The following is a 13,117-nucleotide window of genomic DNA, read 5'->3' as shown; positions in this document are numbered from 1 at the left end:
ACTCTGAAATAATACATTTATGCTGTGATAACCTGTTATAGCAGCAATAAGGAATTATGTTTGCTCACCAAAAGTATCATTCACAAAGTGACTATCATCAGCCATTTTTAAAGAGCTATTAATGCAATTAATGAACAGTATGGTTTTCTTTATTTTAAAGAAATGTTCATTGGTGTTTTGTCTAACTTTATGTCTACGTGAAAGCTTTAGATTTGTTAGCTGCCATATGGGTGCTGGGATTTGAACCCTGGTCCTCTGGGAAAGCAGTCAGTGCTCTTAACTACTGAGCTATCTCTCCAGCATTCCCAGTACTGTTTTTTTCTATAGGACTCATAAATACTACTGTCAAAAGTATTGAAAAAAAATTGAAAAGAATTGAAAAAAACAGAACCTGACCAAAGAATCAGCTGTTTTAGAGTTGCTTTGGTGAGAAGATGAACAGTAATAGATTAACTCTGGGGATCCTGTTTACTTTGCATATTCTAATGTCTATTTGGCTCTTGCCTACATGGCGAAATCAACTTTAATCTCTTGGACTATCTTGCCTATGAAGAACGTTTCTGTTCATCTGGAGTCCATAAGCCATACCTGGGAGTATATGCTCATGGTGGTTGTGGTGGGTTCCATGTGCCACGGTATCATTCTCACATCTGGAAAGGATGGAACTAAGATCACTCATCTAGCTGGTCAACTTTCATTTAAGGTTTTCCTCACCAAGGCCTGTGTGAGCTTTCCTGGTCCCCAGTGTTCTGTGCATGATGCCTTGTGTATCACTACTGGCAGATGTCACACTTTCCAGGAAGGACAACTGGAAACTTGTGATTTCTCCTAGGCTTGGCCTTCTTGCCTTTTCTGGTTACTGTTTTAATCCTCATTGTAGTAAAGTGCAGTATATGTCATTCAGGTGACCCATGAGCATAATAGCTTTACTGATTCTTAGAGTCTTTCTGCAGAAGCTTAGCTCTGGAGGTGGTCTTAGAGGTGCCCATACTCAAGAGGACTCAAAATTGTTGAAAGCATAGCTCTTTGGTCCAACAAAAGAAGCAGTCCAAGCACAGATCCAGATCTCCTGGTACCTGGTACCAGGTTGTGTTCTGAGCCATCTAGCCAAAACCCTCTTCAGTCATTCATTTCTTCATGTGTACTATGGAGCAAGTGGTACAAAGACCTCAGAAAATAATTCTTTGAACGTACTAGGAACATAGCAGACTAAGTATGCATTTTGCACAGAAAGAAATCCACACATTTCTGTTATTAATTTTCTGTTCTGACTATTGACAATAAAATTCAGATCACAGAAGATAAAATGGTTCTGCTCTTCTGATTAATTCAGGGGCACCACTGGCAGGAGCATCTGTTGTCTTTGTTTTTGCAGACTAGCTCGGGGGCCTTTTATGAACCTCTAATCTGCTATTGTGGCTACCGCAGTTCTCACTCTGAGGCAAGATCACAGGATGGCAGCCTCTGCCTGGAGCCAGGAAAATCCAGGAGAATATAAAATTTTATGGAAAAAAATAAGCCTCATCAATATGCAAGTCTTTGCCTTAATAGACTGTGAATTATGTATTATGCATATGGATCTATCACTAAACATGCTCCTGGCTGTGCCTCAGAACCACAAGGAAAATTTCCTAGTGCTTTGTAAAGGAAACCTTTATCTATAAATTTGTGGTTTCACCACCTCAACTCTTTTTTATTAGAGACTACTCAATTTTGCATCTTCTAGAGAGCAGAATGTGTTTAAATCCACTGAAAGCATCTGACTTTGAAGTGTTTTTCTGAAAAAAAAAATAGTCATCAGAGCCAGAAAATGCAGAAGGAGCTAAGCAGGAAAAACGGTGAGATCAGGACAAATGTAAGAATTCACTCATCAATCTCTGTCTTGAGCAATCCCTACCCCTATGCGCTTGCTTCCTTGTTATTTGGACAGACGATAGTCAGGCCTGTTTCTCATTATCCCTGAAAGGCACCCAAAGCAAGCAAACACTAAGAAGTGTCATTGCTGCATGCTAGTTGGGCCATTTGGGTAAATAATCACAGTTCTCTTCCTTACTCCGTTTACAGGATAACGGTTTCGGCCATGTGCCTTATGGACTTCAGCAGGTTTCCTCTGGACACTCAGAACTGCTCTCTTGAACTAGAAAGCTGTAAGTCTTTCTGCCTGCTGAAACATGCCTGCATCATCATCAGAGCACACCGCACACCATCACCAGAAATAAGCATATGCTTCGCAATCATTTAAGCATCATATCACCTTTTTCCATCTTATCATAATTTCTAGTTAGATTGTGTTACTTTTCAGTGTTACGCCACCTCTCTTTTTCTAATGATGATGACAGATCATCTTTCAAATGAGGAGATTCAGGGGTAAATGCTTTGGTCATTAAATAGTCTGTGATTTTCACAATAGCAATAAAAAGGCAGCTCCTTTAGAGCATGCAGCTTTCCACCTTCAGCACTGACCTTCTACATGTGGGAATCCTATAACTAGACAAGTACAGATCCTCTACTAAATGCGTATGAGCTTCCCAGAGCAACCCAGCTTAGGGCACAGACTCCATTAAGAGGCGTCTGATTTAGCTTCATGCCAATAGCTGTTACCCAACATTTACTTTTGGTAAGGCAGCTTAAAAGTTGATCACAGTTTTTCAATCTTATGACTGAAACTATGACTGTCGATGGATACTTCTACACATCTGCTCCTTTGTACATGTCTATTACAAACATTTTATGTCACAAAAATAAATTCATAAGGCTTATTTGAAAATTTCATCTAAGAGAAGTCCATTAAAGAAACATAAAGGCATAGACTCAGCCCCTGCGTGGCAATGCCCTGGCCTTACACTGAGGTTGAGCTTAATTTTATATGAGAATGCATGCAGACAGGCACACTGGAGAACTGTAAACATCACAGAGGGAGAAATGCCTCTGACTTAACAGTCTTCAGGCTCTGGATTTTAGAGATGGTTGTGGGGTTGGTGTTTGTTTGTCTTTGTTTCCTTTCTTAACTGTGGGTTTGTTCAGTCCCTTGGAAAGTGTCTTTCAATACATAGCACATGAACAACTCTGAACCAGGAACTGGGGATTCAGAACTGTTGAAAACAGACCTCACCTAACTGCTAAGACATGAACCGTCTGTGTTGTTTTAGATGCCTACAATGAAGAGGACCTAATGTTGTATTGGAAACATGGCAACAAGTCCGTAAACACTGAAGAACACATTTCCCTTTCTCAGTTCTTCATTGAGGAGTTCAGCGCATCCAGTGGATTGGCTTTCTATAGCAGCACAGGTACAGCCTTCTGTGTGCAGACAATTCTGTGGCATACCTACTGATTCCTCCAACCCCCACGCAAACCTTTCCAACAAGAAGCCTTTATTCTGCTCTTGGTCCCTCCACTCTATGCTTAGTAGAACTTACAGAATGGTCTTTGCAACATGGAAATCACAGCTTAAAACCCTTTCCAGATCAAAACCCTTTGGGGATTTTCCATTGCACTTAGAACCAAGGGCAAGCTTCTCAACATGATCTCCATCCTGCATGCTGCTCTGACTCACACCAACCCATGTCCCTATATCATAGTGTCCTCTACCTCCCCCTCACTTGCTCCCAGACACTTTCATCTCATTTCTTCTGTGTGGTTTTGCTCTGGCCCTGCCTTTTTATCTCATGACCAATTACCTGCCTTAGTCATAACTTTGCAAATTATCTTCTCAAATGGTGATATCCTATTTAGCCCTTCAAAGCTAGACCTCTTTCCTCACTATTTCCTGTCTTCACAGCACATACTTCCAACTGAAGTAGATGCTTCATTGTCTATTTCCTAGGTCCATCTTTGGAAAGAGGTCAGAAACTATCTGCCTTGCTAACCATTTCTTCCCAGGTCCTAGAATATGCCTAGCATATGGTAGATGCTCAAAAAATAAAATCACCTAACACAACTGAGTTAACAAGATGAGCTGTTGTCCTAAAGAGAAAAAAAAAATCTGTTTAGAATCAGTACAGTATATACTCTTTACTATGTTTGGCAGTTTTCTGATTTGGTAGCATTTATCCCAGGAGTTTTTTAAACTGACCTGGCTGTTAATTAAAGTTAGGAGCAGCCTCTTTCTGACCTCCTCCACAATATCCCACCCCCACAACCATTTTCCACCATCTTGCTAGTGACAAGTACTCTATCATTTTAACCAGAGAAAGTATCATTTGTGGTTCAAAGGAGCAGTGTTCAGGCTACAAGGTGTTCTTGCAGCTGCCCTGGCTAGAATCCTTCTCACCTGCACAGTCTTGGAGTTTGAGGAGCAGATTCTGAGTCATCTGTCACACCCCTACAATTATCTATCTAAAAGTCTGTGTCTTAAGAGAACAGCCAAAATTTAAATCTCAAAGAAGCTAATTGCATCCCTGGGACCAATGTGTCTTTAGCTATTTAGATGGGGAAGAAATGTCTGTTTTACCCTGCTGGCTTGCATTCTCTGACATTCAATGAGCATTGCTATTAATTTTAATCTTGTTGGTTGCATTTTCTGATATGCAAATAACACACATTTGTGTTCCTTGATCACTGATATATCCCTGGCACATAGAAGATTCTTGCAATCAAATTGTTGAATAAATGAATACATGGTGGATAATTCAAAAAGAATTTCAAAAGTTTAAGAGTCCTTGGAATACTAGGAACACCTCATGCATACAAGCTGCTGTGATTCAGTTTTCTGCTTCTCTTGCTCCTTTTTCAAATGTGGTGTCAGGAAGTTAATGTTTTTAGTCCTCAGTTCAATTAAGTCAGCATTTAAATAAACTAATATATATGGTGAAAATGATATAACTGAGTTTTAATTTTTCTGTATTACTTCTGTAATAAAATAACTTGACACATGATAAATTGCATCCATAATCTTCCTTTTTAATGTTATCATAATGTGATATATGGGAAATACCAAAATCTAAGGGTGGTATCTTTGTACCAATCAATACAATGTACCTATAATGACAGTAATTGCATTTCCTACAATTTTGAAGCATAGTATCCATGTAAATATTTGGTAGAAATTTAACTATTCCTCTTACAGTAGAGGATAAGTCTTCCAGTCCCTACTCTCCCTCTAAGACTTTCCATTCACTGCTATCTGTGCTGTCACCAAGGCAGGATCAACTCTAGGGAATTTTTATCCTCCTCTCTTCAGGTTTTAGAGTCTGTCAAAATTCAGACAAAACATCGCTGAAAATCTGTTCACAAAGATGCTTTTACATATTTTTTAAATGAACTATGAAGCCTTAACATTTCGGTTTAATTACACTTTCAAGAAATAGAACGTTAGTTTCTGTGAAAAAGATGGACTAAGATAGCATTCGTTTCAAATGCTTTGTATAGCATGATGTGAGCTTGCTCTTATTTTAAAAGTGACTAATAGAAGAGTCTTTAACAAAAACCCATATCTGTTATGGAAGAAATGATTTATACACATGTCGGTATGTTTGTATGTGCCAGTCTGTTTTAAAATTCAGAGTAGTGGGTAGAGATTGGGAAAAGTTTCAATTTGATTTCTATACTTTGTGGTTCTGATTCTGTTAAAACATGCACATTTTAATGACAAGAAATAAAGTAGGTTCTAAGAGTAGAAAAATGCAAGAGCACACATTTTGGTTTTTCGAGACAGGGTTTCTCTGTAGCTTTGGTGCCTATCCCTGAACTAGCTCTTTTAGACCCTCGAACTCACAGAGATCCGCCTGCCTCTGCCTCCCGAGTGCTGGGATTAAAGGCGTGTGCCACCACCGCCCGGCGGAGCACAGAATTTTGAAAGCTGTGCTCTTACATCAAATTAATAGTTGCATCCAGATCTGTCTAGTTCCTAAGCTTCAGAAAAAATGGCCTTAGAAATTGATTTCAGTTCGTGAGTAAGTAACTGCTCTGCCCCATGGTATCCACCATTTTAAATGTCGTGCCCTCCTGTTTAAATATTTTAGCTTCATGAAAATGATTGTAAATATTTTCCTTATTCCTATCATCACAACTACCAACTATAACCACCATCCTAAAATAGCTATATAAGAAAATAGGCTCCCGTTGTCAAAACTGGAGTTGGAGAGAGTTGTAGATAGAAACGTACTTTCCACTTGTAGCTGGTCCACAGAGTCTTTTCTCTTATGATGCTTTTGTTACTCCCATTGCGTCTGCACAACACAAGTGTGTAAAAGGGTCTTCAAAGACCACACACAAATGTAATTACCGTTCAGCCCTCTCCCAAGCTTGAATATAGAAGGTAAACTTATTTTTGGAGGGAATAATTAATCTGGCTGTCGTTCAGGCTATCTTACAGTGTTAGAATGGAAGCCCAGGTGCCAGCCGGTGCTGAGGAAACAGAGATGGGTATGTCACATTCAATGACGGCTGAGAGCTTGCCCTCTGAAAAACATGGAGTCTCCTGGAGCCTGTCTAGGGGTAACTGTTTCTTTCTCCTAGGTTGGTACTATAGGCTTTTCATCAACTTTGTGCTGCGGAGGCATATTTTCTTCTTTGTACTGCAGACCTATTTCCCAGCCATGCTGATGGTGATGCTGTCATGGGTTTCATTCTGGATTGACCGGCGAGCTGTTCCTGCAAGAGTGTCCCTGGGTAATAAAGCTTTCCATTTGTTTTAAAATTATAATGTAGAAGGAAGGGCAAGGAGGTACATAAAGAAGATGCTGCAGGGAGAAGTAAAAATAGTGGTAGATTAGTCAGGATGGGCTTGTGTGTGTTCAGGTGAAAGTGTTTACCTTTAGCTGGCTCCAAGGACAAATTGTAATTGGGCTCTTTGGCAACTGAGTGTTTGAGGACAAACGTGCTGCTTGCTGACTGATCAGCAGCTGAGCGATGGATAGTAATAAAACAGGGTGGGGTTATGAAGCAAAACGCGAGCTCACTTAAAATAAATTCTTGTGCCGCTAAAGAACCCCCCCAACCCCCCCCCACCCCCCCACCCCCCCCACCCCCCCACCCCCCGCCACCGTACCTTACCCAAGTTTATTTGGCTTTGCAAGACAATCCTTTTGCAGCATAGAAGGAAGAAGCCTTAAAGCAATTCACACTGCGCTGTTGCTGTCTTCATAAATCTCAGGACAGGGCGTGCTTAATTTGGGAACATGGGTGCCCATGAGAAATTAGAACTTAACTCAAAGGTCAGAATGAGATTCAACGACAGTAGACTTTCAGAGGAAACACGGCACCTGCCTCATTGAGTGACCACACAGGATGATTAGCTAATCCATCTAGCATGTCCGATGCCACTGCTACACACCTTGATTTATCGAAACCATTTCAGAACCACTTTGTGGTCATTGAGTCCTAAGTGGGATGTGCTAAGCTAAGCACTTGGAAAACACGTTAATAAAAATCCAGGAGTTAATGCCACTTGCCTTCTTGACTGGTTTAGGACAATTTCTGGTTTCCCCTAATTTTGTGCATTTTTTAACCTGTAAACTTCTTCTTTTTTTTTTTTTATTGAGAAAAGGAGAAAGAAAAAAAACAAGTTTCCACCGCCTCCCAGCCTCCCATTTCCCTCCCCCTCCTCCCACCCTTCTCCCCCTCCCCCCACTCCTCTCCCCTTCCCTCTCCAGTCCAAAGAGCAGTCAGGGTTCCCTGCCCTGTGGTAAGTCCTAGGTCCTCCCCGCTCCGTCCACAAGGCAACCTACTGACTGGGAGAAGATCTTCACCAACCCCGCAACAGACAAAGGTCTGATCTCCAAAATATATAGAGAACTCAAGAAACTAGACTTTAAAATGCTAATTAACCCAATTAAAAAATGGGGCACTGAACTGAACAGAGAATTCTCAGCAGAAGAAGTTCAAATGGCCAAAAGACACTTAAGGTCGTGCTCAACTTCCTTAGCAATCAGGGAAATGCAAATCAAAACAACTTTGAGATAACCTGTAAACTTCTATCTTGAGAGATTTTAAGTGTTTCACAATCATCGGAACTATAATAGAATTCATCCTAGAAAATCCTTTTAGAAGTTAATGTTCAGAAATTTTATTCATACTTCAAAAGATCATTTGAAGACACAAATTATTAATATTAATATCAAGGAAAATATAATCTAAATGAGTAATTAAATTATTTGGACTGTGCCTTCATATCAGGACATCTGTGTCCTGACCCCAGTACAGCAGGGGCAAGCATAGACCAAACGAGAGTCTGAGAGCATATTCCAGCCTGCAAGAGCGACGGGGAAAGACATTCATCAGTCTAAATGTATATTCCCATGCCTTGTAATCATATCTCTCAAGCTGACTGCTCTGTACTTATATGGTGATAATGGCAGCTCTAAGAGCTAGGAGGCTGAAGGGAAGTATGAATGCAAAAATTCTAAGTCAAGCCTCTCTGAACTTCCATCTTGTCTCTGGATTTATTCCTGAGAGGCAGGAAAATTTTGTGATTTATGTAAATTAGCAACCAAATCAGAGTAACCCCTCTCCCACTTTTACTACAACAATAATCACTGTCCCATAACAGGGCTGTGTTCCCAGGCTTTTGCTTCCTACTACCTTCAAGTACTGCCTTTGTTTTCTTCCCTTTCTCAGTGCAGTGATGCTCAGTTCCTGGAAGGCACAGTGTGGTATTTCAAAACATGGCTATAATGTGTATTGATCACATTAGGTAATTAACATTTCCACCTCCTCCTCATTAGTTTTTGTTTGGTGCCTTTGAACGCCTAGTTAGTCACAAACTATATCGTAAGCTCTTATAAACTGTAATCCCTACACGTGCTAGAGAACAGTAGACCCCACTCTACTTGTGTCTGAACACTCACTACTTGTATCTCTCTATCTCCTCGTCCCCTCACCTTTTATACCCTCTAATAATAATAAAGCATATGCATTCTGGTAACTTTTGAAATAGCTTCTGAATTGAGGAAATATACTTGTCTCTCTGTTCTGACTTACTTCGTTTAACATAGTATCCTCCAGTTCTGCTCACCTGCTACAAACCATGGACTACCACTTTTATAACTTAATAGTATTTCATTTTGTATATAATTTTTATCCATATATGCTTTTATATTTATTATTTTTATTAGCATTTGTTAATTGTAACAGCTAATGGGCTCCATTGTGACATTTTTATTGTGTATATAATATATTTTGATCATCTTTAATCCCCTATTACCATATGCTACTCATGCTCCCACTGTTTCCCTTCCTCTGACACCAAAGTCTCCTTCTACTTTTATTGATTATCTCTATTGCAGTCATTTTTCTTTTAATTGGTATTGCTCCATGTATACACACATAGATACATATGTACACATACATAGATACATACACATAGAAACCTATTCAGGACATCAAGTGTTGCTCATATGTTTTTAGGACTGACACTTGATACTGGATAGTCACTTAGGGAACTCATCTCAACGGAGGACCATTGACTGCCTGCAGTTTTTCACCTTAGGGTAGGATCTTATGAGATTTCCCCATCCATGCTGTCAAGTGAACTGGCGGCATTGTTCCTGTTTCAGTAGCCATATTGTTCAGATTTTGTGGGCATAGATTTCCTGTCTTATACAGAAAACATATCTACCAACAGATATCCTACCTCTCTGACTCTTAGAATTTTTCTGTCCTCATTTCTAAGATGTTTCCTGTGCCGTAGGGGTAAGGGTTATATTTTAGATGCATCAGTTGAGGTTGGTCAGTTGACCAGTTGTGGTTACTGTAATGACTTCCATTGCCTGCAAAAAGAATCTTCAACCAGTATAATCCCTACCTAAATTCTAATACTTATCCTTATACTTACAGATAAATGGAGCTCTCATCCATGTATCTGTTGACAAGCACACAGGCTAAGCATTGTAGGTCTTAGCTGTTTTGAACAATGCAGCAATTAACACAGCTGTGCAGTTATCTCACTGATATGCTGACACTTTTTTCTGACATATATCAAGAAGGGGGTAGCTAGATCATATGGTAAATCTGTTTTACTATTTTGAGGACCTTCCATACCATGCTTCATAAACTTGTGTGTGTGTGTGTGTGTGTGTGTGTGTGTGTGTGTGTGTATGTGTGTGTGTATGTCTTTGTTGCCCATTTTAATTGGGGTAAGATGATCACTAATTATAGTTGCACTTGCATTTCTAGTGTGTACAAAGAATTTGAAAATGTTTTCAACATGCTGGAAAATTAAATTTTCTTCTTTTGGATTGTGTTGGAGTTGTTTGAGACAGTTTCCCTGTGTAACCCTGGCTGTCCTGGAACTCATGCTGTGGACTAGACTGGCTTCAAAACTCAGAGATCCATCTGCCTCTGCCTCCCAAGTGCTGGGATCAAAGGCGTGCACCACTAACAGCCGGCAATGAATTTTTTCTTTTGAGAAGTATATACTCATATTTCTTGCTCATTAACAATTGGATTACTTATTTTGTTGTTAGGTTTTTAATGTATATTGTATAATTTAGATATAATTTCTTTGCCAAACTAATGGGCTAGTTAGCAAAAATATTTTCCCATTATGTAGGTTGTCTGGTAACTGTGTTTGTTTCTTTTGCTGTAAAGAACTTCTTAAATTTATTTAGTCTAATTTTCTCTTATTTCCTGTGCCTCAAGAGTGTCATCCAAAAATTTATCACCTGTACCAATGTGTTGAAGTATTTCCCTCTATTTTTTTCTAGTAGTTCAGCATTTGGGGTGTTATATTCAGACAAGTAATCTGATCGATTTCTTCAGACTGTTATAAATTTTCACGGAAAATAATGAGAAGTATGATCTTATTAAATAGTTCAGTAAGCGTTAGTTTCTAAAATGTTAGTTGCAGTGTGGAATCTGAAACAGCCTGATTGATGAAACCACCGGTCAATTCTGTACTGTGGAAGGGTCTTTTACCCACAGTCTTAGTTACTTGAAAAGCACTAGCTTACTGAGTAACCTCCAGATATCCCAAATATTTCTGAAACTTATTGTATAACATCAGAAAAACTATTGATATTACCATTAATTTCTCATAGAAATTGAAAAGTAGGAGGTTCACAATGACACATACAAGTTTAGTGGCTATCTAGGGTAGGACTGAAAGTGTGGGTCACATGGTTAACAATGAATGACATTGTTCTTTCACTTGATTTGATAGAGCAATTAGCCCAGGTTTAAGAAAATTAGTGCCAAATACTCAAATTACAGTGATTGATTTGCCTTGTCCTTTTGCATAAAAATAGTATTTCACTGAAGAGGAGGATAGGAAGTGGTAGAGAGCTTCCTATAACATGTGTGAAGTCCTGTGTTTGATCAGCAGTACCACAAATAATATGTGAATTGGTGATCAAGTAATTGTCTAGTTCTGCCCTTGACTCCTGTCACTGAGGGTTTTCCTCAAAATAGCCTTTGTACTTTATTTGTAAAAGCACTGTATCAACTTCACATTCCATCATAAAAAATGGCTCAACTAAGTGCACACATGCAAGAGAAATTCATGTAACCATCACAGGGATGACCAAAACCTCTAATGACAAGCACTGGACTCTGGTAGCCCCTATGAGCAGAAACTGTCCCTTCTGGCCACTGAGTGGTGCTGCAATATCCAGTCCATATTTTTCTCTTATATGCCTCCTATTTTCATTCTATGAGCATAGGAAAACTGTTCTTACTCACATGAAGGCAAATGAAGACCACCCCTCCCTCAGGAAAACTATTTATAGTACATCCACTGAGGGGGTGAACAAGGTCAGAAGTTCAACAAGTGATGTCTGTGTGCCTACTGGCGTCATCATGGGTAATGAGCTGCTGCTCCACCGTGCCAGTCAATGAAACACAGGCAGGAAGAATTCTCCCCAGACGGTCCTTAATTTACACACACATGTGCTTAAAAGTTAATATGGTGAAACTGCAAGGGTTCAGGAGGGCTGAGTCAAATGGCCTGACGAAATGTTTTCTCATAACACTTTTCTAACTATGCATACTGATATCAGTAGGTGGGAATATAATTTTCTAATGTAAGATATGACCTTTCCTTGAATAAATGGCCAGTTCATGTGATTCAAAACTCCTTTACTGGGATGTTAACTTTAATGGATCTGCAAGGAAAACTACTTATCAAGATTAATGTATTTCCAAGGGACGGTTCAAGGCATAATAAGTATGTTTAATGTAGCCCTAATAGTCCCAAGTTCCACTTGTATTGCTTGAAGAGTTTATGCAGTTATCTTATCATTTACTCCCCCATCCAACAATTCTTCCTCCCCACACTCTCATTAATTTTATCATTATTATTATTGCTGATTTTATGCAATGAAAATCAGGACTGCTGGCTATTTAAATAAAGAAGTGGTAAATTAGTTGGGCTAGGCATCCTTTTAAAGAAAATGATTGATAGTTAATTCCTCCCTGGAAAATGTAGACACTGTGGTTCATTTTTATTAATCCAAATAGTCAACGATCCCAGTGTATGCTCATAACTCATGTACACTTGTAACTTTTCTAAACCTTTATTTTATCCACTAAATCCAAATTACTGTCTATTGAAAAACAATGACGTTCTATGCTCCATATCTTATAAAATGAAGAGAAGACGTTTACATTTTTTGAACTACTGATGGAAGTTACTGTAGAAGAGTGTGAGCTCAAGATTTCCTCCATTCCTAGAAGAACATTTTAAAGGGATTAAGACTTCTATCTAGCCCATTGAAAGTACAGAGTACCCTCTTCGTGCCCTTTGACATATTCCCCCATACTTTGTAGGATCTTCTCTTAGAGATCTGCCACATATGGAAACTGATTTATTGTCTCATAAACAAAAGATATTCCCTTTCAGGTCTAAAACAAGAGGCAGTAGGTGTACAATAAAAAAAAAATACTACAGGCTTAACACTGACAGAGAGAGATCAGAATCCTGCTCCTGACAAACTTTGGGCCAATCACTCAGCTATTCTCAGCAATTATTTCATTTTTGTAATCTATGGTCAACATTTACCAAAGTGCATGACAGGTAACTATCTGATTGAGGCAAACAACTTTTAAGCTATACTTTTGGTTTCAGTTTGATGTGATGCACTAATAAAAAATTCATGACTCCATGTTTACGTAACAAGTGTGTTTTGAATCCAAAGCATGGAGACAACATATAGCTGCATGCAGACTGTTCCTTGTTGTC

The 13,117-nt window shown here is 39.1% G+C and overlaps 1 protein-coding gene across 1 annotated transcript in view; it reads left to right on the top strand.

The window, feature by feature from the left end:
• Positions 1-13,117, top strand: part of Gabrr3 (gamma-aminobutyric acid type A receptor subunit rho3) — a 51,932-nt gene that overhangs the window by 33,113 nt on the left and 5,702 nt on the right. Inside the window, exons 5-7 of the mRNA XM_041678652.1 lie at positions 2,065-2,147; positions 3,150-3,290; positions 6,460-6,612. Of these exons, the coding sequence (XP_041534586.1) occupies positions 2,065-2,147; positions 3,150-3,290; positions 6,460-6,612 (377 nt within the window). The remainder of the gene's footprint in view (positions 1-2,064; positions 2,148-3,149; positions 3,291-6,459; positions 6,613-13,117) is intronic.

This window comes from Microtus oregoni, unplaced genomic scaffold (assembly GCF_018167655.1).
Source record: "Microtus oregoni isolate MIOR12 unplaced genomic scaffold, Mior012 000030F_ref0000283, whole genome shotgun sequence".
NCBI classification, from domain to species: domain Eukaryota; kingdom Metazoa; phylum Chordata; class Mammalia; order Rodentia; family Cricetidae; genus Microtus; species Microtus oregoni.
The sequence above is the reverse complement of the archived record's forward strand: the minus strand, read 5'-3'. Positions and strand labels throughout refer to the sequence as shown.